This window comes from Sus scrofa, chromosome 16 (genome assembly GCF_054392235.1).
Source record: "Sus scrofa isolate SSC_HxYL_T2T_F1_AM1 chromosome 16, Sscrofa_HxYL_maternal_Yorkshire_Landrace_v2.0, whole genome shotgun sequence".
NCBI lineage: Eukaryota > Metazoa > Chordata > Mammalia > Artiodactyla > Suidae > Sus > Sus scrofa.
Window position 1 is genome coordinate 53,117,243 of NC_139398.1, and position 27,723 is coordinate 53,144,965.

General features: G+C 36.3%; 1 protein-coding gene across 16 annotated transcripts in view; it reads left to right on the forward strand.

The window, feature by feature from the left end:
* IPO11 (importin 11) overlaps positions 1-27,723 on the forward strand; it is an 820,387-nt gene that overhangs the window by 51,821 nt on the left and 740,843 nt on the right. For all 16 annotated transcript variants that reach the window (XR_014831432.1, XR_014831435.1, XR_014831431.1 and 13 more), the window contains exons 6-15: positions 1,191-1,323; positions 4,959-5,017; positions 9,574-9,622; positions 11,612-11,682; positions 15,029-15,221; positions 16,087-16,239; positions 19,039-19,082; positions 20,902-20,992; positions 23,377-23,424; positions 24,479-24,584. Coding sequence is in view for 4 of the 16 variants with exons in the window: in XM_085002403.1 (XP_084858529.1) it covers positions 1,191-1,323; positions 4,959-5,017; positions 9,574-9,622; positions 11,612-11,682; positions 15,029-15,221; positions 16,087-16,239; positions 19,039-19,082; positions 20,902-20,992; positions 23,377-23,424; positions 24,479-24,584 (947 nt within the window). In the remaining 12 variants the exon portion in view is untranslated. The remainder of the gene's footprint in view (positions 1-1,190; positions 1,324-4,958; positions 5,018-9,573; positions 9,623-11,611; positions 11,683-15,028; positions 15,222-16,086; positions 16,240-19,038; positions 19,083-20,901; positions 20,993-23,376; positions 23,425-24,478; positions 24,585-27,723) is intronic.

Sequence of the window (27,723 nt, forward strand, 5' to 3'; positions counted from 1 at the left end):
ACTTCAGTCCAAGTTGTGGGATGTCCCATTGCTGAGAAGCAAATTCTAGATTGTAAAACTAAATGGTTTGATATTTTGTAGCTCTGTTTTGGGGAGAGAGACTAGGGTGGCGATAGAATAGTTTATTTATACCTTATGAGGACACAGGAGGCCGTGAGAAATTATCTCATGGCAGCCTAATGAAGAAACTAGGGAGGTGAGCAGGAGATGGTCTTTTAGCAGTTGCTCACAGGGCTTTCACCCTCTTGTGTTCCAGGAGGATCACAAGATGCCCTGCCAAAACTCAAATTAACTGGGGTTTAAGCCTTTGCCTGTATAGATACGTGCAAAATTGCCAGTGGATGTGGTGAAGCTTTTCTCTATACCTGGAAGCACAGATCATTAAAATTATTGAATTAAAGTAGTAGAAATGGAATTTGACTTTTTCATAGAATTGTATTTACAAGATTGCATTTCCTATTGGTTTTTGATACCTAACTTTATTATAAATTCAGTGTTTAATGGTCGAAATGGCATATTTATATCTAAAATAAGAAAAAAAGTCATTTTGAAGTATGCTAATATTAACTAGTCCTATGCACTTTCATTTACTTTTTATTTAAAGTAAGTGGCCACATAGGTTCAAATGATTACTCTTAGACCTTCTGGAAAAAAAACTGAAACTATCACTGGAAAGTAGTTTTGTCTCTACCTCAGAGACAGAGGCTGACTGTATCTCAGTGTGAGTCATGTTTTTATTTTTATTTATTTATTTATTTAAAACCTGTCTCATCTTTAGTTTTACCTCTTTTTATTTTATTTTATTTATTTATTTTTTTGTCTTTTTGCTATTTCTTGGGCCGCTCCTGCGGCATATGGAGGTTCCCAGGCTAGGGGTCAAATCGGAGCTGTAGCCGCCAGTCTATGCCAGAGCCACAGCAACGCGGGATCCGAGCCGAGTCTGCAACCCACACCACAGTTCATGGCAAGGCCAGATCGTTAACCCACTGAGCAAGGGCAGGGATCAAACCCGCAATCTCATGGTTCCTAGTCGGATTCGTTAACCACTGCGCCACGATGGGAACTCCAATTCTTGACAATTTTAAGTTTCATTGACTTAATTTTAAAACTGAACTGTATTACTGTGTAGGTCTAACTGATTACAGAAATCTGTAATGACATTGTGAACAAATTTGTTGATATCTTTACAGTTAGCTTCTGGAATTTATAGTTTTGCCTGCTCTCTGTGGAATCACCATACAGACACATTCCTTCAGCAAGTTTCTTCTGGCAATGAAGCTGCAGTTCTAAGTTCGCTAGAGCGAACTCTACTGTCATTGAAAGGTACTGTTAAACTTGACATGTTTATTTTGGAAACTACATACCCCAGAACAGTTGCCACATAGTTCCTCTGGATGGATTTTCTGTTCCCAGTTACACTGGTGGAAGATTAAGTGGTTAATCTTAATCAGAGACAAGGACTTTTGTAGTTTGTTTTTCTTTTGTGAGAACAGCTCTTCCTCTACTCTAATGTATGAGAGCACACATAATTCAAATGGATATTCACATTCCTGGAGTTTCTTGGCTCTGAATACATTCCTTTCAAATCCTTCCATTCTTTTTTGCTTCATTTCTCATTCTGGGCTGCTACCATTATTATTGTCATGCCAACTTTCCTAAACTTCTTTTTTTTTGTCTTTTTTCTAGGGCCACGGAATATGGAGGTTCCCAGGCTAAGGACTGAATCGAAGCTGTAGCCACGGGTCTACGCCACAGCTTATGGCAATGTGGGATCCTTAACCCACTGAGCGAGGCTAGGGATCGAACCCGCAACCTCATGGTTCCTAGTCAGATTCGTTAACCACTGAGCTGCAACAGGAACTCCCAACTTTCCTAAACTTCTATCCCCAAGGCTTAGTTGAGCACTGTCTTCCATCTCTCTTTTCCTTGAGAACTAAGGTTCCATTTCTCTTGATCACTTGGATTTTAGAAGGTGCTTGATGCAGTGCCATCTCGGCCTTTGTTTTCCTGTGCTTTGCTTGTGGGCATTCCCTTAGCATAAGACTATTTCTCCTTTCCCAAGCTGAGCTTGTCTTGATGAATGTATTCCAAGGTTCCTTTCCTTTTGAAAACATTCATGATCACTTCATTTTTTGTTTGTTTGTTTGTTTGTTTTTTGCTTGTTAAGGTCGCACCCACAGCATATGGAAGTTCTCAGGCTAGGGATCTAATTGGAGCTGCACCTGCCAGCCGCAGCCACAGCCCCAGCAGTGCCAGATCCTTAATCCACTGAGTGAGGCCAGGGATTGAACCCAAGTCCTCATGGATACTAGTCAGATTCATTACCACTGAGCCACAACAGAACTCCCATCATTCTTTGTCTTCTGTTCTGGTTGCTTAGGCTCTTTTATCTTGTGTTTCTTGGTTTGATCTCAAGCAGCCTTTTATTTCTCTCAGTACAGTTTATTTTACATTCTCGGTTTTTTTTTTTTTTTTTTTTTTTTTCGGTCTTTTTTGGTCTTTTTTGCTGTTTCTTGGGCCACTCCCGCGGCATATGGAGGTTCCCAGGCTAGGGGTTGAATTGGAGCTGTAGCCACCGGCCTACGCCAGAGCCACAGAAACTCAGCCACAGCAACTCGGGATCCGAGCCGTGTCTGTAACCTACACCACAGCTCACAGCAACGCCGGATCGTTAACCCACTGAGCAAGGGCAGGGACCGAACCCGCAATCTCATGGTTCCTAGTCGGATTCGTTAACCACTTCGCCACAACGGGAACTCCACATTCTCGGTTTTATTTGGAAAACCTGTTTATCATACTCATCCTAGTACCTTAAAATGCCATCATATACTCTTGGCACTACTCTGATGCATCACTTCCATTATCACTTACATGAGAGTGTATACAGCTGTCAGCACATTTTGGTGAACCTTGTAGACAAACAAATTATTTTAGAGGACTGTTGACAGGAGTTCCTGTCGTCGTGCAGAGGAAACGAATCCAACTAGGAACTATGAGGTTGCGGGTTTGATCCCTGGCCTCACTCAGTGTGTTAAAAGATCTGGCGTTGCCATGAGCTGTGGTGTAGGTTGCAGACACGGCTCGGATCTCGCGTTGCTGTGGCTGTGGCGTAGGCTGGCAGCTGTAGCTCCGATTTGACCCCTAGCATGGGAAACTCCATATGCCACAAGTGTGGCCCTAAAAAGCAATAAATAAAAAATGAAAAAATAAAGAACTGTTGACATGTAAAATCCAATCCATTGTACAGGAGGTTATTTAAGTGAGTGGAGATGGTTTTGTTAACATCCTTGAGGAAGAATTTAAAAGGCCTTAGAAATGTTTACTCAGAAAGAATTAGAGAAACTGATTTAAGGTTAGATACACAAATTGATGTGTAAGTACTCTATTCAATGATTAAGGAATATTCTTGAGCTCTTTTTTTTGGGGTGCACCAAAGTTCCCCAGGCAAGGGATTGAACCTCTGCCATAACAGCATTCCCAGCCATTGCAGTGACAGTGCCAGATCCTTAACTCTCTGTGCCGTAAGAGAGTTCCCATGAGTTCTTTTTGTAGAATTTTTTTGTCTTACTGATGTCAGAGCCTAACTCCTGACAGAAATGATGCTGTTTTGCTCTATGTTAGTCTGCTTTAAGCTTTTCAATACTTCCTCATTTCAAGGTCTTTTTTTTTTTTTTTTTTTGCCTTTTCTAGGGCTGCTCCCAAGGCATATGGAGGTTCCCAGGCTAGGGGTCTAATCGGACCTGTAGCCACTGGCCTACACCAGAGCCACAGCAACACGGGATCCAAGCCGCGTCTGCAACCTACACCACAGCTCACGGCAATGCCAGATCCTTAACCCACTGAGCAAGGCCAGGGATCAAACTCGCAACCTCATGGTTCCTAGTTGGATTCATTAACCACTGAGCCACCACGGGAACTCCGAACATTTCAAGGTCTTAAATGCACATTAGCATTTCTAAGACATCTTGACCTGGAAAAATCCAGTAGCATTTTTCTTTAAAATACTGTTCTCTCCAACTCTAAATTTCTGTCCATTTATGCCTAGAGAACTAGAGCTTTTGTTAGGTGTAATCTTTGAGCTTATATCTGTGTGCGTTTAGTAGCTTTTAGGCGTGCATATATTCATTATTTTCATTCGGCAAATAAGCAGGTAGATACTTGGCACTGGCAAGACAGACATAAGACAGTCACACAAATACATGTAAAATAACATTTGTAATATGGCCCTTACATTGTTGCAATAATTGATAATATGGTCAGAACAGACTTCCTTGAGAAAGTGATATTTGAACCAAAATCATAAAGGATAAGTATAAGGTAACTAGATGAGGAATATTAGCTCAGAAAAGTTGCCCAAATAATACAGTTGTAGACTTTGGAGCTAGGATATAAGTCTAGATCCAACTTCAAATCTCTTATCCTGCTTGTCTCCCTGTGTACATCACATTACTATGCTCATAAATGTGGTGCTTGTGTGAGCCCTGTAGTGTATTCCATATTTGGAAATAGAGTTTAATCTCTATATCTCTTTTAGGAAATAATGTATTTTTACTCAAGTATCCTAAAAGAGAATGAAGCTTTTTGGTCCCTGTTGAGTCACAGTTGAAAGTTTATGGAATAGTGGTAGCCTTCTTAATTTCAATTTATAGGGGTTATTGTAAGTGCATTTATGTAAATAAACTAAAATTTGCAGTATGATTTTAAAAATGAGTAGTTATAATAAGTGAGAAAAACGCTGCTTTTGAGTCAGAAGAACTTGGCTTTAGTTCCATCTTTCTCACTTAGTAACCAGCCAATGACTAGGAGTTAACTTTCTTTAGTAGATGAAAGGAGTGAGCTAGATTAACTGCTAAGGTTGATGAGGCCTTGGGATTCTGATTCTATTATGATTGTCATTTTAATAGGGAAAAATAACAAAAAAAAATAAGATATAAGTAAAGCTTGATTTTACTTTGCAGTGCTGCGTAAATTAACTGTTAATGGATTTGTGGAACCTCATAAGAATATGGAGGTGATGGTAAGTGAAAGAAGTGACTTATTATTTTGTAAAGTGCTCAGTATTTTCCTGAATGTTATAAAGCTTATTGTTTTTACTTGGCATTCATTTAAAAGTTTTTATTAAAGGACCATCTAGTTTTTTACCATTCTGTATATGTTATTACTACACATTTCGATTTGTGGTATGTTTTTACTATATCAAAGCAGCTATTGTATGAAGGAGAGGAAATAGGCCCTGGAGAGTTCTCAAGATGCCATGGTACATTGAGAATGTTCATTTGATTTTGAATTCAGGTGAGCTCTTGTGAATTTGAATGCTCTGATAACATTACCTTTGCAATCATTTAAAAAAATAATATACAAGAGGAGAAAACTCTATTGATAAGCCCATCAAGTTGTGAAGTGTATTTTTGGTATAGCATCATCTATTTTTCTGTATGTAGAAGTGTATAATTGCACATATTTTTTTCCTAAACAAAATGGGTTTATATTGTACTTGCTCAGATCTGTATCAGTATTTACAGTGTGTTTAGGTCAGCTAAATTGTTACTTTCTGTGCATTGCCTTGAGGGCTGCACAGCAATTGTGGAAAAAGTATATCTAACTGGATCTTTGGGTCTGTCCTGCTTGATTTGACAGAGTCACACTGTTTGTTATTCATCTTTAGTATATTTTGTTTATTTGTAAGATTTTTATTGAAATAATGGTTCTATTGTTAAAAGAATTAAAAAACCATTAATTTTTTTTCTATTAAAGTGTTACCTGCTTTTTCTTTTTCTTTTTCTTTTTTTTTTACGACCATACCCACAGCATATAGAAGTTCCTAGGCTAGGGGTCTAATTGGAGCTACAACTGCAACCTATTCCATAGCCACAGCAACACCAGATCCAAGCTGCCTCTGTGTCCTATACCACAGCTTATGGCAACGCTGGATCCTTTAACCCACTGAGTGAGGCCAGGGATCAGACCTGTGTTCTCATGGATACTAGTTGTTTCCTTACCACTGAGCTACAATGAGAACTCTTCTTAATTTTTTAAAAGTTAAAAAAACTGAGAAAAGGAAATAGGAAATAAATAATTTAAAGACTTAGTATCATTATTAAATGCAAACTATTGCCTTTGGAATGGGTTAGCAATGAGATACTGCTGTGTAGTACTGGGAACTATGTCTGGTCACTTATAATGGAGCATGATAATGTGAGAAAAAAGAATGTATACATATATATGTAACTGGGTCACCATGCTGTACAGTAGAAAATTGACAGAACCCTGTAAACCAGTATAATGGAAAAAAATAAAAACAATTATGAAAAAAACACTTAGTATCAGAGATATTGTTAACATTTGTTATGTGCCTTTTAAGACATCTTAAGCATATTCTTTCAGATATACTTTCTTTCTTCCTCCATTTTATATAAAGGAGACCTACTTGCTTTCTCTTTTTTCAAGTTGTTATTAAAGTATAGTTAATTTACAGTGTCGTGTTGATTTTTACAGTACAACACAGTGACCCAGTCATACATATATATATATACACATTCGTTTTCTCATACTGTCCTCTATCATGTTCTATCCTAAGAGATTGAATATAGTTCCCTGTGCTGTATAGTAGTAATTTTTCTTAAAAAAGTGATTAAATTAATCACAAATTTCCTATAATTTACTTGCCCAATTATTGATGGACATGTATGTTGTTTCTAGTTTTCAACTGTTGATAAGTGATATTAGAATGAACTTTTGGTATATAAACCATTGTGTATTTTTCTGATGATCTCTAGGATAAATTCCTAGAAATGATAATGTTGGGTTGAAGTATGTGCACATTTATAGTATTGTCGTATATTCCCAAATTGCCTGAAGATATGTCAAAACCAGCCCCCCCCCCCTTTTTTTTTTGTCTTTTTGTCTTTTTAGGGCCACACCCATGACACATGGAGGTTCCCAGGCTAGGGATTGAATTGGAACTTTAGCTTCCAGCCTACACCAAGCCACAGCAACTCAGGATCCAAGCCGCATCTGTGGCCTACACCACAGCTCAGGCAACGCCAGATTCTTAACCGACTAAGGGAGGCCAGGGATTGAGCCAGTGTCCTCATGGATGCTATTTGGGTTTATTAACTGCTGAGCCATGAGAGGAACTCTAGCCAGCCCCAGTTTTAAATACGGATACATTTAAATATTTACATTTATTGCCATAATGCCAAAAAACATTTCCCCAAAGCCAGTTTGACAGCTTATCTTCAGTGCCCTCACTAGAATGTCAGTTCCATGATGGCAGAGGCTTTGTTTCATTCACTCTTCATCCCAGAGCTTGAACAGTCTCTGCCATATGAAAGTACTCAGTAGTTATTTGTTAAATAAATGACAGTATGATATGGTAGAAGCATTATGTCAGAAGGCTCAATAATTATCTTTAATATTATTCTGATTATCTTAAAATTAAATTAAAATATTTTGTCGAATTTTTTCCCAGCAAAAATGAATTGATTCACACTCCTATAAACTAGAATAATGGTTTTCAGTGGATACTATCCATATTTTGTGAGCCTTTGGCTTTTCCTTGAGGTTCTTTCTTCTGTCTTAGAAACTGTATGTCAGCCTTAATTCAGTTATAAATGATGTTTTGTGGCATTTAAGGTATATTGACTAATTATAAAAAGATAATAGAATTTTAACAAATTAAAGCCAACTTTTCAAAAAGAATAAAGATCTTAAAAAACAATTGGAATTTAAAAGATGTTTAAGAAATCCTATATGCCAGTGGTGAGATTTGGGTTTCTAGAGGCAGATAAATTTGGATTTGAATCTTGGCTTGGCCTGTTTCTGATAGCATGGTCTCAGACTATTTACTTATCTTCCTTGATACTGGGGAGATGAAGTAATAGTACATACCCCATTGGATGTTGTGAGGATTAAGGGAGATAATGATTTTTGTAATGAGGTCAGCAACTAATTAAAGTGCTCTGTAAGTTGCCATTTAATGATCATTTTAATTTAGGTTTTTATTCTGTTACTGTGTAATATTAGTCAAGTTACTTAGTTTATTTAGACTACAAATTAGTCAGTTGTCCAATACTATAAATTCCTGATCCTTTTGATGAGCTTTCTATAACTGATGGCCTTAATAATTTTCTGTTTTTAGAGAACCCTGACTGATACACTGATTTTATTTAGAGAAAAAAAATTGCTTGTAGATACCATATGGGACCATTGCACCATTTTTTAAATTTAAGATGTGTACAGGATCTCAGTGATTCTGTTTTTCCTATATTGAAAAATTTTGCTCTTGTATCATTCTAGAATTATTTTATTATTATCATTACTTATCATTACTTTCTCAACTGTGCTTAAAAAGGGTTGCAGTAGTATGAAAATGAAAGAATGATGGACTTGCCAGAAGGATGAGGCAACAGTGGAATTAATTGTTTTGCAGTTTTCTTTCTGTGTTGTCCACTGTATTACATGGACATTCAGGAAGCTATTAAAGAAGACTGTATACACTGTCTCTTTACTATTAACTTTCATTTAATTCAGTTGAGAATTTGGAATTTTTCATCTTCTGCTTGAAACAGCTAAGAGAAGAAAATTGACAGAGGGAGATATTTCATAGTTTTTACATGAATCAGAAGATGGGTGCTCTCAAGGAGCCCAAAAGCAGCACTCTAGACCCTAATGATGATAGTGACATTTTCTAAGTGAAATTCCAGCCTCGATGTCTTCAGGTGGTGATATCCTAATTGAATTGTCTCAAACTCAAGAATTGATGAGTGAACAACATATTTCTGTGGACAAAGAGGAAATATAACATTCTATTCTAGTTAGTCATTTGTCAGGAAGGCCTTCATTGTATAGTATTTTGTGACAAAAACCTGGATCATTTCATTTGATAAAAGTACATGTGACATCTTTTATGATGTTTGTATACCAAACTTTATTGATACAAAGAAGTCTCTGATATTTAAAATCTTAAAAATTGTAATAAAAGTGTTTTCATTATCCCTTTATATCTATTTCTATAAATTTTTCATAACATGTCTTAAAATATATATTAAAAAATAAAGGTGTATTGGCCCTATATGGTAAATGGTGATTCTTGCTTTCTTTGGTATCAGAAGGCTAAAATATTTAATACTTGAGATTGAGAATCTCTGCTTTGAATTATTCTGTTAATAAGTTTATTATATTATTCATATTATGATTACTTATGTTGCTGAATACCACTCCTGGATTCTGAGAGCAGAAAACAAAGCAGAAAGTTCTTGGCTCTTACAGATCTTACATTCTAGTGGGAGAAGACAGATGATAGACAAACCTTAAAACAGTGAGGAGGATAGAGACCATTAAGTAAAATGGAATGCTTAATAAATAATTTTTTATTTATTGCAAAGTGATTTAGGTTATTGAGACTTTGAGAAGAGGAAGTGAAAGACTTGTTTATAATAGTGGAGTGATTTTTTACTTTGTCTAATTTTAATTTTTTAATATGATATGGTATATATTAGTTTCCCTGAAAAAGTATAAGGTAAGTGCTCATAACAAATAAATTAAGATTCTTCAAAAAATGTTTTTTTCTAGGGTTTTTTACATGGAATATTTGAACGTCTAAAACAATTTCTGGAATGCAGTAAGTACTTCCATGACAGTAGTTTTTTATTGTAGAGTCCTTATTCATTAGTGGTTTCTACCTGGCACTTCCAGATCGGAAAGGCTAAAATCTTGTATCTTGATAATTAATTTTCTGAAATTAAATTGCAAGCTCAGCTTTTTATCTGTCTTGTCCTTAATATACTGAGGAATGCTTTTTTCCCCAGTCATTTTTAATCCATTCCTTCCTGTATTTTTCTACTGCTTCTGTTCCAAGCAGTATCTACAACAGTTGTGTATGCAGCAAATAAGCATCAACATTATACCAAATGCTGTTTAGACTTTTTTATTGTTTCTTTTAGTACATTTTAGGTATCTTTTTGATGTAAATGTCCTCAAATGGTGCTTTCATTTTGTGCATCCCTTGTTCATTAACTTTCCCTGACTTATTTTTAGGACCCTTTCTGATCCTCTCTGCCCCACACAAAAGAATTTAGCATTTTCATTTGTGTTGTATTATACTGGTGGTCTGTTTGTTATCCTTGCTTCTCTTCCCTGTGATTATATGCGCCTTTGCTCAGGATGCACATACACACTTAAAATATTTCTTTCTTTCTTTCTTTTTTTTTTTATTTTTGTCTTTTTGCCTTTTCTGGGGCCTCTCTTGCAGCATATGGAGGTTCCCAGGCTAGGGGTTTAATAGGAGCTGTAGCCACTGGCCTATACCAGAGCCATACCAACGCCAGATCCAGCCCTGTCTGCGACCTATACCACAGCTCACGGCAACGCCGGATCCTCAACCCACTGAGCAAGGCCAGTGATTGAATTGGCAACCTCATGTTTCTTAATCAGATTCGTTAACCACCTAGCCACCACGGGAACTCCCACACTTAAAATACACATGTATACATCCATGCTTGCACACACACATATGCATAACATGTATACATATGTGGGTTTTTTTTTTTTTTTAATATGTCAGTTTATTTGGAGACTTAATACCCTAAGAAGATATCTTAGATAATCTTACTGATTGTTTTATGTCAGTCCTTTTCACTTTTATTGTTGAGTCTATTGCCAGGCACCATTCTGGCTCCTCTGCAGGCAAAGATCAATAAGGCAGCTCACGTAATAGTTTGTTTTTCTCTGGTTATCCCAATGGGGGAAGCAGAAGGAAGAATAGAATTCTTTCCAAGAGAGGAGGATGAGATAACTGATGAGACAGGATATAAAGAGTAAGATTAGAGAGCAAGGTAGTTAATGGCTGATGGACAATATTCTTTTTTTTTTTTTTTTTTTTTTTTTTTGTCTTTTTGCTATTTCTTGGGCCTTTCCCGTGGCATATGGAGGTTCCCAGGCTAGGGGTCAAATCGGAGCTGTAGCCACAGGCCTACACCAGAGCCACAGCAACGCAGGATCCGAGCCGCGTCTGCAACCTACGCCACAGCTCACGGCAACGCCGGATCGTTAAGCCACTGAGCAAGGGCAGGGATCGAACCCGCAACCTCATGGTTCCTAGTCGGATTCGTTAACCACTGCGCCACGACAGGAACTCCGGCAATATTCTGAACATAACAAAAATTCATTAATTGTGTTGTAGAAAGTTATCAGAAGAAAAATGTTTGAAGATATAGGAAAAATAGTATGTTAATCTTTGAATTCTTTGTTTTTACCTATGCTGCTGCAAAAGTATTTCAAAATGACTAATGTAGATTTTGAACCCATGCTTCATGATTTATGGACAAAATTGCTACACTTTTAATTTGAAATGGGCTGTTTGTATTTTAGGATTAATTTTGTGAAATGTGGCATTGACAATTATTGTGTCAAGTGAAAGTCCTAATATTTCTTTTTAAAAACTTTATTTTTATGGTTTATTTGTTTAGAATTTGGAATGTACACTAATGAGTTTATATTGCAAAATATGTGAAAATATATCTGACAATATTTTGAAAAAAGTTTTATCATTGTGTTGGCTGTGAATTTATAGAATAACCTTGTGCTAATATTTGAAATGTATTTGTAACAGGTAGAAGTATAGGTACAGATAATGTATGTAGAGAGAGACTGGAAAAAACCATCATTCTTTTTACTAAAGTGGTAAGTTTTCTTTTGATCTTAAGTATGTTTTCTCAGATGAAATATGCATACTCAAATTTACTAAGGAAAATGATGTTTTTAAAAGTATACACTTTTACTTTAGTGTTAAAGTCACTTTTTTCTTACTACTTTATAGGAAAGCTTTAAAAAAAAAACACCCCTTTGTATCTTGAAGTTTTTAGAATGCATATAATAATTAAATTTATTTTATTTTATTTATTTATTTTTGCTTTTTAGGGCTGCACCCTTGGCATATGAAAATTCCCAGGCTAGGGGTGGCATCAGAGCTACAGCTGCTGGCCTACACCACAGCCACAGCAACTCAAGATCTTAGCTGCACTGCGACTATACCACATATCTCGGCAAAGTTATAAACTATACATCGTGGTGTATATAAGTCACTCTGATGTAAAAAAAATCAATGTAATTATTAGAGAAGTTGATTCCTCTAAGGCTTATTATTCTCAAACCTACCAATGTAGCTCAGCAGGAAGTAGATAGATATCTCATTAGAAAGTATCAGAAAGTCACTATGTTCATAATGACAGATTATCATCATTAATGTCAAATATCTTTTGAATAGAATTGCATTGTGCTAGACAATGTATGTATATTTCTCATAAAATTAAGTTTTATAAAAAAATAATAATTTTTGGAGTTCGTGTTGTGATGCAGCAGAGGTGAACCCAGCTAGGATCCATGAGGACTTGAGTTTGATCCCTGGCCTCACTCAGTGGGTTAAGGATCCAGCATTGCCATGACTTGTGGTGTAGGTCACAGACATGGCTCAGATCCTGCATAACTGTGGCTGTGGTGTAGGCCAGCAGCTACAGCTCTGATTCGACCCCTAGCCTGGGAACTTCCATATGCCACGAGTGAGGCCCTAAAAAGCAAAAAAAAAAAATAATAATAATAATAATTTTTATGAAAATTTGGGCTGGGAGGATTGGGGAAAGTACAAAGAAATGCCTATCAGGAAAATCTATTTGGAGGACTGTATTGCCCTAAAACAGACTTTGAAGACAGGTGGCAGTATCTAAATCCTTTTCATTGAAGGTTTGTTAATAGGGTTGCAATTGCCTGTTCCCTAGGAGGGGAGCAAAGGCATAGACAAAAGCTGTTCTTAAAAATAATTGTAGTTAGGAAGCAATTACCTTTAGTTTCAGTTTTCTTCATTTACAGCTGTCATGTTCCAGAGAGCCTCAACAGCCTAAGCCCACCTAATCTTGAAAGAACCAGATCAAATCGACTTAGATCCTTTAAGTTAAAAACAAAATACACAAAGCAAAGTAAAATAAGATGATGTTGTTAGTTGGGCTGTGAAGTGTTAATAAATAATTGAATTTGTGAAATTTATATTTATGATCTTATGACTCTCTTAAAGCTTTTAAAATTGGAACATTTAAAATGTCCCTCCACATAGAAACAGATAACTTTGAATCCTCATGAATTTATCACTCAGTTTCAGCTGTTAGGGCATATGGTCATGGCCACTTCTGTTTTATCTGTATGCATCCTCTCTCTTCTCTCCTTTCTGTTTTAAAAAGCAAATCCAGAGTTCCTATCCTGGCTCAGCTGTTAGCAAACCCAACCAGCATCCATGAGGACATGGGTTTGATCCCTGGCCTTGCTCATTAGGTTAAGGATCTGGTGTTGCTGTGAGCTGTGGTGTAGTTCACAGACGTGGATCGGATCCTGCATTGCAGTGTCTGTGGTGTAGGCCAGTGGCTTCAGCTCTGATTAGACCCCTAGCCTAGGAACCTCCATATGCCGTGAGTGCGGCCCTAAAAAGACAAAAGACAAAAATAAAAAAATAAAAAGCAAATCCCAAATATCATATAGTAACATCTGTAAATATTTGAATATGTCTTTAAAAGTGATGAAAGATTTTAAAAAATGTAATTTACTACCATTATCTCATTTAAAAAGTAGGAATGACTTCTTAGTATCATCTAAATATTTAGTCTGTTTTCAGATTTTTTCATGAATTTTTTGTTTTTTTTTTTTGGCTGTATCCATGGCATGCGGAAATTCTTGGTCGAGGGATCAAATCTGCCACAGTTGCAGCGTGCACCACAGCTGCAGCAATGCTGGATCCTTAATCTGCTGAACCACAAGTGAACATCCTGTAGTTAGTTTTTTGAATAAGGAGTCAATATTGTCAGTTACTTTTTCATCTTTTTTTTTTTTTTCTTGCTACTTCATTGTTGAAGTGTAATGGAACCTTTCCTGTACAGTTTTTCCTGTTATGGATTTGGCTGCCTATATCCTGATGTGTTATTTAACATGTTCCTTTGTCTCTATACCTCTCCTCCCATATTTCTAATAAATTTGTAGTTAGATACAGAGGTTTGCCATGTTCAGGCCTTTTTGGGGGCAGGCTTGTGGGGAGGGTGGTGATGGCAACAATACTTTAGGTGGTGCTGTGTATTTCCTCTTGCCTCACCATAGGAGATGCATAGTGTCTGATTATCTAAAATTGATGAGTGAGCCATCTCTTCTTCAGCAGCTTTTCCACTATTGATTCTAACAATCATTGACCACCATAGCCTTAGATATGTTGATTGATTAAGGATTACTAAATGATGACATTCTAGTTCTATTATTCCTTTTGCATTTATTAGCTGGAATTCTTCTGTAAAGAAGAAATCTCCCTCTTTTACTGTTTGATACGTAGAAATATAGTTGGTACAGGATAATTTTTTGATTGATTCTTTACCTTTACTACTTTTTAAAAAATTGAGTATAGTTGATTATCTATTATTATTATTTTTCTTTTTAGGGCCACACCTGCAGCATGTAGAAGTTCCCAGGCTAGGGTTCCAATCAGAGCTGTAACTGTCAGCTTATGCCACAGCAACACCAGGTATGAGATGCATCTGTGACCTACACCACAGCTCATGGCAATGCCAGATCTTTCTTAACCCACTGAGCAAGGCCAGGGATTGAATCCACATCCTCATGGATACTAGTCGGGTTTATTACAGTGGGAACTCCAATATCTATTATTTTTTAGACACTTATCTTTTGTATACTTATACTTTTTTGTATTATATTTACCCATTGTTGTCAAATTAAGTATGAAGTGGTTTTCTTTTGGATCTTGTACTAGAAATAATAGAAAGTTCAGGTAATGAGGTATAATCTGATTTAATGTGCATTTTATGATATGCCCCCAAGAAGTGTATTATATATCTATTAAATGTGAAACTGCGTATACATGGACTCTCCACCAAAGCTCAAATATTATTAAGCCTTTATTAGGGAAGTTATAAGATGTTCCTATGGATGATTATATTCATATGTGAGTTTGGGGAAAATTCATTTCAATTTTTTTTCTTTTTAGCTTTTGGACTTCTTGGATCAACATCCCTTTTCATTTACTCCTTTAATTCAGAGATCACTGGAATTTTCTGTAAGCTATGTGTTTACAGAAGTTGGTGAAGGTGTTACATTTGAACGATTCATTGTTCAATGCATGAATCTTATTAAGATGATTGTCAAAAATTATGCTTATAAGCCCTCCAAAAATTTTGAAGGTAATGTTTTACAGGTAGTTTTATTTTTTTCATTTCCTTATTTTAATCTTAGTGTGAAGTAATTGCTATTTTTGTATGTTTTTTTGAAATTCATTTATTTAAGTCTGAGAAATAAAATGTTGCTGGGACATGAAATAGAGATAAGGATTGGAGTCTTTAGTATGTGAATGCCAACTTTTAACAACCATACAGTGCATTTAGTAACCTGTATTGTAACACACTAGAAGATCTGTTGAAGCAAGAAGTAGGACAGTAACCACTTTAGCTTATGTTTTAGGCTGTATTTATTTGTACAATTAGAAGTTTTCTCTGACTTTATATAAAGTGAGGTTGCTTCTAGACAAGTTGTTTTGTTATATGAAGTTGACTCTTGAACAATGTGGAGGTTGATCCAAGTACAATTCACTGTTGGCCCTCAGTATCTGCTGTTCCTCTACATCTGAGAGTTCAGTCAACCACAGACTGTGTAATACTGTAGTATTTACTGTTGAAAAACATCCAAGGATAAGTGGACCTCCACAGTTCAAACCTGCATTGTTCAAGTGTCAACTATATTTGGAATTCATTCATGTACATGTATATCAAGATGAACGAAGAAGTCTTATGGGGAGAGAGAGACATAAATAAGTCACTTCAAAATGGTGTGTGATAATTACAGCATGGAGAGGTACATAGTATAGTGGTATTACAGAAGCAAGAAAGTGTGTGTGGAATGAATAAAAGCCAGAGTGCCTTTGAGATTTGTTCATGATAAAAATGAAAATTTATACACTACTATATAGAAGGTATTTTAAAATTTATTTGTTATGTAGTCCAAATTGGGTAAAATGTTTGTAGAGTTAACTTGGAAATTTTATTTTTCCAGATAGCAGTCCTGAGACTCTTGAAGCTCACAAGATTAAGATGGCATTCTTCACATATCCCACTTTGACAGAGATATGTAGAAGATTAGTCTCTCATTATTTTCTGTTAACTGAAGAAGAACTGACAATGTGGGAAGAAGACCCAGAAGGCTTTAGTAAGAATCCGTTTTTCAGTTTTCACATGGCCTTTGCCCTTCTTTCTTTTTTCTTTTTCTTTTTTTTTTTTTTTTTTTTTTTTTGGTGTTTTTTTTTAGGGCTACACCTGCAGCATGTGGAAGTTTCCAAGCTAGGGGTTGAATTGGATCTGCAGCTGCTGGCCTACACTACAACCACAGCAACACCAGATCTGAGCCACATCTGTGACCTACACCACAGCTCATGACAACGCCAGATCTTTAACCCACTGAGTGAGGCCAAGGATTGGACGTGCATCCTCATGGATGCCAGTCAGATTTGTTTTCACTGAGCCATGGTGGTAACTCCAGCTTTTCCCCCCTTTCATTAGTAGATATCATTTAATTGAATGATAGGTATACTAACATTGTATTTTAATATAGCATTTTGGTTCTGAGAATCTTGGTTTTTAAAAGTTAACTTATTGGAGTTCTCTGGTGGCTTAGAGGGTTAAGGATCCAGCATTGTCACTCTTGTGGCTTGAATCACTGCTGTGGCACAGGTTCAGTCCCTGGCCCAGGAATTTCCTCATGCTGTGAGCGTGGCTAAAAAATTAACTTGTCTTTCTCTCTGTTAGCCATCTGTACAAATTGGGAAGCAGAAAATGAATGACTTGTTTAAGTGTATAACAAAAATATAAAATTAACTGTCTTTATTATCAGGTCAGTTTTTAGTTTATGATTCATTCTGGTTTTTTGTTTGTTTGTTTTGCTTTTTAGTGCTGCCCCTTGGCATATGAAAGTTCCCAGGCTAGCACTGAATTGGAGCTATGTGGCTATGGCACAGCCACAGCTACAGAGGATCTGAGCCGTGCCTGCAGCCTATACCACAGATCACAGCAGTTCCAAATCCCCAACCCACTGAGCAAGGCCAGGGATTGAACCTGCAACCTCATGGATACTAGTCAGGTTCTTAACCCGCTGAGCCACAATGGGAACTCCCATTCTGTTTTATTTTTTATTTGTAGGAATTTTTACTTCAGAAAGAAGGTTGGAGATGAAAAGTTCTGAATTCCTGAATGGGTTACTTATTTAAATTTTAATTTAAAATTAATTTTTGGGAGTTCCTGTTATGGCCCAGTAGATTAAGAACCTGACTAGTATTCATGAGGATGTGGGTTTGATTCTTGGCCTTGCTTAGTGGGTCAAGGATCTGGTGTTGCTTTGATCTGTAGGGTAGGTAGAAATGGCTCAGATCTGGTGTTGCTGTGGCTGTGGCCTAGGCCGGCAGCTGCATCTTTGATTTGACGCCTAGTCTGGGAACTTCCTACACCAGAGACACTGCAACACAGGATATGAGCCGCATCTGCAACCTACACCACAGCTGACAGCAACGCTGGATTCTTAACCCACTGAGCAAGGCCAGGGATGGAACCTGCAACTTCAGTGTTCCTAGTCGGATTCGTTTCCATTGTGCCACAACAAGAACTCCCTCATATTGCTTTTAAAAACAGTGATATAATATTGTAATGTGAGACACTGAACCCCTAGAATTTTAAAAGTTCATGAAGTAGTTTACTTCTTTTTTTTTTTGGCTGCATTTGAGGCATGCAGAAGTTCCCAGGCCAGAGTTTGAACACCAATCATAGCAGTAATCTGAGCCACAACAGTGACAATGCCGAGTCCTTTACTCTAGGCCACCAGGGAATTCCTGAGGTATTTTACTTTAAATATAGGACATTTGTGGAAAATGTTTGACCAATCATTTTAACTTGTAAAACATCATTATTACATGAAATGATTCACAGTGTTGTAGTGATAATTTATCAGGTGATGTCCGATATTCGGGAAGTGTCAAGTACTTTTGAGCTTTCCTTCATAAAGAATTTTTTTTTCCTATTTATGGCCACACCTGTGGTATATGGAAGTTTCTGGGCTAGGGGTCAAATTGGAGCTGCAACTGAGGCCTATGCCACACCATGGCAACACCGGATCTGAACTGCATCTGCAACCTACACTGCAGCTGGTGTCAATGCTGGATCCCCAACTCACTGAATGAGGCCATGGATTGAACCCACATCCTCACAGAGACAATTTGGGTCTTTAACCCGCTGAACCACAGCAGGAACTCCCATGTAGAATTTTTAATGAAAGTGAGAATGATTATGGATATAAGCACTTGAGAGGTGACTCTGATATTCAGAGGTATGATCTGTACCTTATAGTAAAGAAATGTGTGCAAGGCCTTATGTTCCCAAGGATCTTCTCTCAGTGTTATTTTTAAACAATTCCTGGAGTTCCCATCATGGCTCAGTGGTTAACAAATACGACTAGGAACCATGAGGTTGCAGGTTCGATCCCTGCCCTCACTCAGTGGGGTTAAGGATCTGGTGTTGCCATGAACTGTGGTGTAGGTTGCAGACGCAAGACAAAAAAAAAAAAAAAAAAAAAAAAAAAATCCTATCTATATTATATTGATATTATTTATTTATTTATTTATTTATTTTTGTCTTTTTAGGGCCACACCCTTGGCATATGGAGGTTCCCAGGTTAGGGGTCTAATTGGAGCTGTAGCTGCCGGTCTACACCACAGCAACTCCAGATCCGAGCTGTGTCTATGACCTACACCACAGCAGATGGGGACACTGGATCCTTGACCCACTGAGCGAGGCCAGGGATCGAACCCTCAACCTCATGGTTCCTAGTCGGATTCATTTCTGCTGTGCCACGATGGGAACTCCTATATTGGTATTTTTAAAATCTTTGTTCGCCAAACTGAGATTTTAGAAACATCCTTCTTGCATTTGTGAAGAGCATTATTTGTCATATTTTTAATTGCAGCAGTGGAAGAAACAGGAGGAGATTCTTGGAAATACAGTTTGAGGGTGAGTATTGACTGAAATAAAACATGGTAAGGAAAAGCTTTATGCTTCTGGGAGTCTTAATAAAGAATGATACTCTGTTGAACATTTTAAGCATTAAGTCAGGCAGATAGGAAATTGTTGATAATTACAAGAATCTGTATTTGAGAAGAAAGCACTTAAATTATGAACCTTTATTTGAGAAAACATTTTTTGTGAAGTTGGAGCACTGCATACTAAAATTTTCTTCATTTTACGAATTGATTTGGAAATGTCATTGCAGAAATAGGAAATTTTCTCGAAAGTGGAAGATAACCTTTTTTTGTCTAGAATGATTTTTTAAATTCTTCCTAAATATTTTAGTAATTATAAAGCTTCTTTTGATATGTTATTTCTCCTATTATCTAGTATGATTCTCAGAGACCAGCCCATTGCTTTCAGTTATGGTATGGCTTTTAAATATATATTTATTGACATGGCTAACCTTTGAGGAAGATTTATCAAATACAGTCCTTGAACTGTTCTTTTTGTGAAGTCTTGTGGTTATGTAATTTGCTTTCAGTTATGGTATGGCTTTTAAATATATATTTATTGACATGGCTAACCTTTGAGGAAGATTTATCAAATACAGTCCTTGAACTGTTCTTTTTGTGAAGTCTTGTGGTTATGTAATTTGCATAACTTGCCATTTTTCTAGATGTGTTTTGCTCTTTTTAGTTTCATAAGCATCCACAGAAAATGTTAAATAAAAAAAAAATGATATAAGTTTTTAAACTCTCTAATGGAAAATGTCATGGATATTAAAAAGTGGAATAAATCACGTACCCTTCTGTATCCAGAACCTAGTTTATCAGTTATCAACTCATGGCTAGTCTTGTTTTGTGTAAGTACTCTTTCACCTCCTTGGATCATTTGGAAGTAGTTATCTGAGGTGACTTACTATTTCATTTGTACACATTTCAATATATATATGTATATATCTGTAAGATTCCTTTTTAAACATAAACCGCAATCCCTTCCAAATTTAATTGTACTTTTTATTATGAAACATTTAGTGATTCAGTACTTTTAAGAACCGAAATGAATTATTCCTTTTATGTAACTAACATTGTGATTTCTTCTACACACTTCATGTCTTTTGAAAGAAATACCACCCTGTGGTGAATTGAATTATGAGTTGCTGTTGTTACTTACATCATTGCTAAGATATAATTTTTAACATATTAATTCCTGGACAGTCATTTGTAGTTCTGAGTCTATAAATGAATGTGGCTTCAGATTGCTTTTAAAATTTCAAATATAAATTATTTCCTTTCTGCAGTTCTTCATTTTGAATGCATAATGCCAAATGTTTGAAATAGTGAAATTAACTTTCCTTGTTATGAATTAAGTAAACTATTATAATGTGATTTTATTTCGTACTCTGTTTACAAAAACAGTAATCTACTTTTTTTTTTTAAAGAAACATCAGGAGGAGTCCCTGTTGTGGCTCAGTGGTAACGAGCCTGACTAGTATCCATGGGGACATGGATTTGATCCATGACCTTCCTCTGTGGGTTAAGGATCCAGAGTTGCTGTCAGCTATGGTATAGCTCACAGACATGGCTTGGATCTGGCGTTGCTGTGGCTGTGGTGTAGGCCTGCAGCTGTAGCTCCAACTCAACCCCTAGCCTGGGAACCTCCATATGCTATGGGTGCGGCCCCCCAAAAAAGAAAAAAATAAAATAAAAAAAGAAACATCAAGAATCATATTTTAAGAATGAGTATTCTTTGGTTTATTGTAGAATTAATCAGTACAATATACCACTGGTTTCATTAGAAATTTGTTTTTTTTCCCTGACAGCCATGCACTGAAGTATTATTTATAGATATATTCCATGAATATAATCAGACTCTTACTCCTGTACTTTTAGAAATGATGCAAACACTGCAGGGTGAGTTGTATTTTGTGATATTTTGATTTATCTGTTAATCATTGTTCGGTAAAACAGTTTGAGCATCTAGTCTGTACAGTGCAGTATTTCCTAGATCATATAGCAGATGTGAATTTGATAAGGACAAAATGTGTGCTTTTCTAAAAAGATGATCTTCAGGATAGAAAATAAGAGTGAACAATTCAGAAATAGATAGTTCTTGAAAGTGATGGTTAGATTTTGCTGCGGTAAACATACTAGCAGTATAAGCGAAATTATCAGGCAGTCAAGTAAGTATATTGATTGGGGAAACAGTCTATTTGGAGTCTATGTTGTAGGAAGTAGTGGGAGAGAAAATTAAAGTAATAAATGTTACCCTCGCAGTGGTGGCAGTGGAAATGGAAAGAAGGTTATGGATTTAAGAAAAAACAATGAAGTGAAATTTTAGCACTTTAGCATTGTACTTTGTACACAGGTAATTAATTATTTACTATTAAAAATCATTTATCATTTCTGACTATTCTGTTATACTATGAGTTTTAGGGAGGAGGCAGCGAACACATCTGTTTTGTTCATAGTTATTCCTAGTGCCTGGCACTCAGTAACTATTGATTGATTGACTTTTGGCCATTGACTGTGCTGGGCATGGGAAAGTTATCAAAGAAGATCCTGAACTTTAGAGTCCTAATGACAGGGAAAACAGTTATTAGTAGTGTTTGGAGATAGAGCTGAGTGCATAAGGAATCTTGGGAGAACATGAAACTTAACACTTTTAAGGGATATGAGGAGGTGAAGGCCCTGCAAAAAAGCCAAGTAAGAAACTGTCCTATCCCAGAGAAGCAGAAAAGTATGCAGGTGAATCCTGGAGAAGAGCATGTGCAAGGTGTCCAGTGCTGTAAGAGGCATAGCCATTGGAATCTTCTGAGACAACAGATTGTTTTATTGGTTTGGGCAGGAATCGCATTGTAAGAGATCAAGAATTGAGTAGGTGATGATATAAGAAAATAACAGCAAGATATCTCCTATAGGGAAAGATTCCTGATCTTGTTTGTTGTAGTTAGAGAGTAGCTCACTTTTTATGCTTTTGTTCTCTCAAAAACTTAAGAGTGTTCCTGCTTACCTTATAAAACAAAGGAAGAATTGAGCTATTCTTCAAGTTTTAATTTGTTCATTTTTAAGGATAATTTGAATATTAATTGTATTTCCATATGGATTGATTTCTAATATACACTTACTGACTAATTAAGGCAGGATTATATATTTTTAAATTTGATAATATTTATGTAACTTAATGCTTAAGTTACCTTTTTTGTTGAATTCAGAACATTTTCTCCTATCCATTTTTTCTTAAACCACTGTAAGAAAGCAGATAAGCTAATTTGCTGTACATTCTGGTAAGTTGCTCTATGGTGATAAGGTTTTGAATGATTTCAAAATTTTGTTATTTTCTTTCTAGTTCTAGAGCAGTTTGCTTTTTTAGGGCCGTACTTACTCTAGCTATGAGACTAGTGAGCTTAAGAATTCATATTTAATAGCAGAAAATTGCATTGATAAGATTACTAGAAATCTTTCTATTCTGAAGAAATATACTTCTAAGTAAACTGTATTTCCTGTGTCTTAATCATGGTAGTCTCCTTTCTGGACTGCTAATTTTATTCTAAATTTTACACATTATGTAATGGTTCTCATTTTTCTGTTTGTATTTTTCATTTAGTTGTTAGTCTTTTAATGTATTGTCATAACCTGATTATTTTCTATGTTTAGAGCTTCTTGTGTGAATTGCCTATTCTTGTTCTTTTTTTTAAACCCTATTGTGAAGTTCATCCTTTTATTTTTTCTTTTTAAGAATTTTCTTTCATGGTCAGAGTATGGTACACTAGTTAGAAATTTGGCATATATTTTTCTAAAATGTTACTTGACATTAACATTTTCCAGATATATTATAATGATTTTAAAAATTATAATATGGCTTTATTTATTGTACCTTTGTTCTCTAGTGGTGATTATAACAAAATTTAAACTTTACATCTACACATATATTTAATAATCACAGAGTTCCCGTTGTGGCTCAGTGGTAACACCCCAGCTAGTGTCCATGAGGATGCAGGTTTGATCCCTGGCCCCTCTCAATGGGTTAAGGATCTGGCGTTGCTGTGAGCCGTGGTGTAGGTCACAGATACAGCTCAGATCTGGCATCACTGTGGCTGTGGTATAGGCTGGCAGCTGTACCTCTGATTCGACCCCTAGCCTGGGTACCTCTGTATGCTATGGGTGTGGCCCTAAAGAGACAATAATAATAATAATAATCATAAGACATATTGTACTTGATTGATAAACTAACAAAGTGTTTCAGTGTTTTTTTAAAAACTAGTTTTATTTACCTTTACTGATACTTACTTTTTCAGGGCCCACTAATGTCGAAGATATGAATGCACTATTAATCAAAGATGCTGGTATGTTAAACTAAAGTGATTTAGAAACACCTGTTTTATTTCTTCAGTAGATGGTGTGACCCTTTTGTGGCAGTTGGAAGAGTTGGGATAGAAGGATACCTAAAATATAGGAACTGTCTGGTGGGGGAGCTAACCAAGTAAGCAGACAGTTGATTATAACATAGTACCCAGTTAATTAAAACTCAAATAGGTGGTAATCAGGTAGTATTGTGGAAAACTCTGCAAGGTAGTTTCGGTGTGTCCAGGGAAAGTCTCCTAAAGAAGTATAATATGAAGACACAGGATAAGTGAGCATCAAAAGTGTGGGTGGCTGGTTACGAGTAGAAGAAGCAGTATGATGTACAGAAGCTTGAAGGGAAGAGGAGTGAGCACAGTTAAGTTTTGTACTGGGAATATTTTAGTTTAATTGCAATATAGAGGTTAAGGGGATATAGTGAGAGAAGAGGCTGGAAAGAGGTAAGTAGGGACCATATCATAAAATATTGCATCCATTTGGTAGGAGATGTTATTTCATAATTTTTTATTATTTGACTTGAATATTTCTAAATAAATGTAACTTGAAAACATGAAAGGGTGTTTAAGAAAAACATGGAGTAAAGTAACTTAAATAATGCTTCTAAAATGTCTGTTTAAACAATTTACTGGGAGTTCCCATTGTGGCTCAGTGGAAACAAACCCAACAAGGAGCCATGAGGACCCAGGTTCAATCCCTGGCCCTGCTCAGTGGGTTAAGGATTCACTGTTGCTGTGAGCTGTGGTGTAGGTCGCAGATGCAGCTCAGATCCTGCATTGCTGTGGCTGTGGTATAGGCCAGCAGCTGCAACTCTGATTAGACCCCTAGCCTGGGAACTTCCATATGCTGCAGGTGCTGCCCTAAAAAAAAAAAAAAAAAAAAAAAAAAAAAAAATTCCTGGATTAACATAGTGTAGATTTCCCATTATTAACATATTGCATATTTCACAGTGGTCTCTAAAGCTTACTTTCTTACATAAGGACAGTTAGCATTTGGCCTAGTATCTGAAATTTAAGTTTTTTTCTTTAATCTTTTTCTCAGTGTATAATGCTGTTGGATTAGCGGCTTTTGAGCTGTTTGACAGTGTTGATTTTGATCAGTGGTTTAAAAACCAGCTTCTTCCAGAATTACAAGTTGTTCACAATAGGCAAGTATAAAACTTTGTGTTACAATATTATACACTTATTGTATCTTATTTTCTAATGAAGACAAGAAGTCATTAAAATTGTTTAAAATTTTAAAAAAGTTGCAGTAGGACTTAGCTGATAGTGTCTATTGGAGAAAGGATAAGACTTGTGAATCTTATAACTGAAAAATAGGCAAAATTGCTTGTCATTTTGGTATTTTACTTAAAATGTGAATTGTGACATGTTTGAAGTGTTTGATGTTAGATAAGATAGTTTGCAAAAGGAAATTTTATGCAAAGGCAAGGAAAGTTGGAGATCTTTTTCTTTCTAGAAAGAAAATGTATATGAAAGAAAGCCAGTTAGAACTTAGCAGGGGCTAGACCTAATGTCAGCAGTAGTCTAACCAAAGTAATAGCCATGAAAGATGACTGTCTTGAAATCACACAAAGCATATAGCAAGTCTTGGGGGAGAAGGTAGAGTAGGATGCAGAGACACCATTCAGAAAGCATTTGGACATACTTCAGGTTTATATTGAGGTGCCTAATTCAATAGTATAGATCTTCTGACATTTAGGAGGACATTTGCCCAGTTATTAGGTTTCATATACACTTAAATATTTAACTGATTATTTTAATTTTAGGTACTGAATGAGTAAAATGGAAGGGAAAAGGTCTTTCATAGTTTTTATAAGTTTTTTCTCAGTTTAAAATTAGACTCCTGGTCTTCCCATTGAGGTCAGCGGGTTAAGAGCTCAACATAATGCCCATGAGAATGTGGGTTCGATCCCTGGCCTTGTTCAGTGGGTTAAGGATCTGGCGTTGCCATAAGCTGCAGTGTAGGTTGCAGATGTGGCTCGATCCGTGTTGCTATGGCTGTGGTATAGGCCTACAGCTGCAGTTCCAATTCAAACCTTAGCCCAGGAACTTCCATATGCCACAGGTGCAGCCATTAAAAAAAAAACCTAAAGACTCAAAAAAATTCTAAGAGACTTTTTTCTTATTTTGAATTATGCAGTTCTAGTGATTTATTTTTATATGTGTGGTACCGATCAGAATGCCTGTGATCATAGATCAGTTAACATTCCTTAACTCTACTTTAATAAATGCATAGAAAGCCATCCATCATTTTACAAATATTTAGAGCCATGGATTTGTGGAGTGGAAGATGCTTTAAAAGTAATTTTGGGAGTTCCTGTCGTGACCCAGCAGTTAACAAATCTGACTGGTATCCACGAGGATGCAGGTTTGATCCCTGGCCTCACTCAGTGGGTTAAAGATCCGGTGTTGCCATGAGCTGTGGTGTAGGTCGCAGACGCAGCTTGGATATGGTGTTACTGTGGTTGTGGTGTAGGCTGACCGCTACAGCTCCGATTGGACCCCTAGCCTGGGGACCTCCATATACTTCAGGTGCGGCCCTAAAAAAAAAAAAAAAGTAATTTTGACCCATAAATAGCTATTTATCCAATCATTTATTCTATCTACAAATATTTTCAGCACTGCAATTCATCGTGTCCTGTAGAGGCATTGGTGAATAAGAAGGGCTTTGACTCTGCCCTCAAGAAGCTAATGAACATTTGATGGAGAGAAAGCCCTCAATAGGGAAACAGATGTGCAGTTTGATTTTCCTTAAATCCTAGAGCCTGTTTAGTCTAGACTGTGCCTCTAGTATAGTAGCTAGTATACATGGCTTTTGAGCACTTGAAATGTACTTAGTGCATCTGAGGAAATGACTTTAATTCTAAGTATCTAAAATTTGAACTTGAAAACTAAAGCAATGTAAAATATGTACTGATTATATGTTGAAATGATAATATTCTAGGTATTTTACAATAAATAAAATATTATCAAAATTTATTTTATCTTTTTATGTATTTTAAATGCAGGTAGTAACAAATTTGAAAATGCATATTTGGCTTGCATTATATTTCTTTTGGACAGAGCTGATCCAGACCAGTATTTCTGAAACCTTAATGTGCATATGAATCACCTGGCAATCTTGATAAAATGCTGGTTCTGGTTTAGGTTATGGGTCAGGGTCTGGATCAGATTCTGTCACACTTCTAGATAATGATATTGCTGGTCCCGGGACCACACTTTGAGGAACAAACTGACTCATCTTTTAACTCTGCCCAGAAGTGACTGTCGTCTTGGAATTTGAACCTTTCTGGGCTTTATTCTCTGTCTGGAATAGGATTGTAGTAATCCCAAAGATCTCAGTTCAAAATTGAAGGCTCCTTCATTTACTCTACATAAGTCCTGTTTACTTCCACTTCTATGGCTTTGTTCAAATAATACCTATCCTTTGAATTAGCATTTTTTTTTAAAGTTTTCTGCCCAAAATACTGTTTATCTTACAGGCTGTTCAAATCCATTTCCCTCTGTCTCCTCTTCTCTCTTTCTGAAATCCTAGTATATGGTTTTGCAAACTTTGACTCTTTTATGTGTATTAAACATTTTGAGAGTAGGGAATACTTACTTTTTTTTTTTGCAGCTTTAATGAGTAATTCTGTGTGTTTGATAATCTTAGAAGATTGTAATTTTCTGGAGTTCCTGTTGTGTCTCAAAGTTAAGAACCCAACAGCTGAGCCTCACTCAGTGAGTTAAGGATCCAGGGTTTGCCACAAGCTGAAGTGTAGGTTGCACCTGTGGCTTGGATTTGTTGTTGCTGTGGCTATGGTGTAGGCTGGCAGCTGCAGCTCTGATTCAGCCCCTAGCCTGGGAACTTGCTACAGGTGTGGCTGTTAAAAAAAAAAAGAAGAAGAAAACAAAAAAGACAAAGAAAAAAGGTCGTAATTTTCTAAAAAGGTAGTGTATTCATTAGTTTACTCCATTTATCCAGAAGTTAATATTATCTTGCCACTAAAATTTATTTAACATCAAGAAGAGACTTTGTGGGTGGAATTCTTGGACAAAAGTGGTTTTTTGCCTTGTCTAAGGGACCTTCATTTCCTTTAGCAAAGATGGTCATAGAGAAACAAATACAAGTACATGTTAACTGCAAATGTTTTACAACTTTTAAAATGTAAATAATTATTTTTGATAATCTTAATCACATTTTGTAATTGAGCTCCTTTTACAAAATTAGAAAGTTTAGCTGATTTCACTGTAAATTTATATGAATATTTTATACAAGTCTAGAAATCTCTCACAATGTTCTGC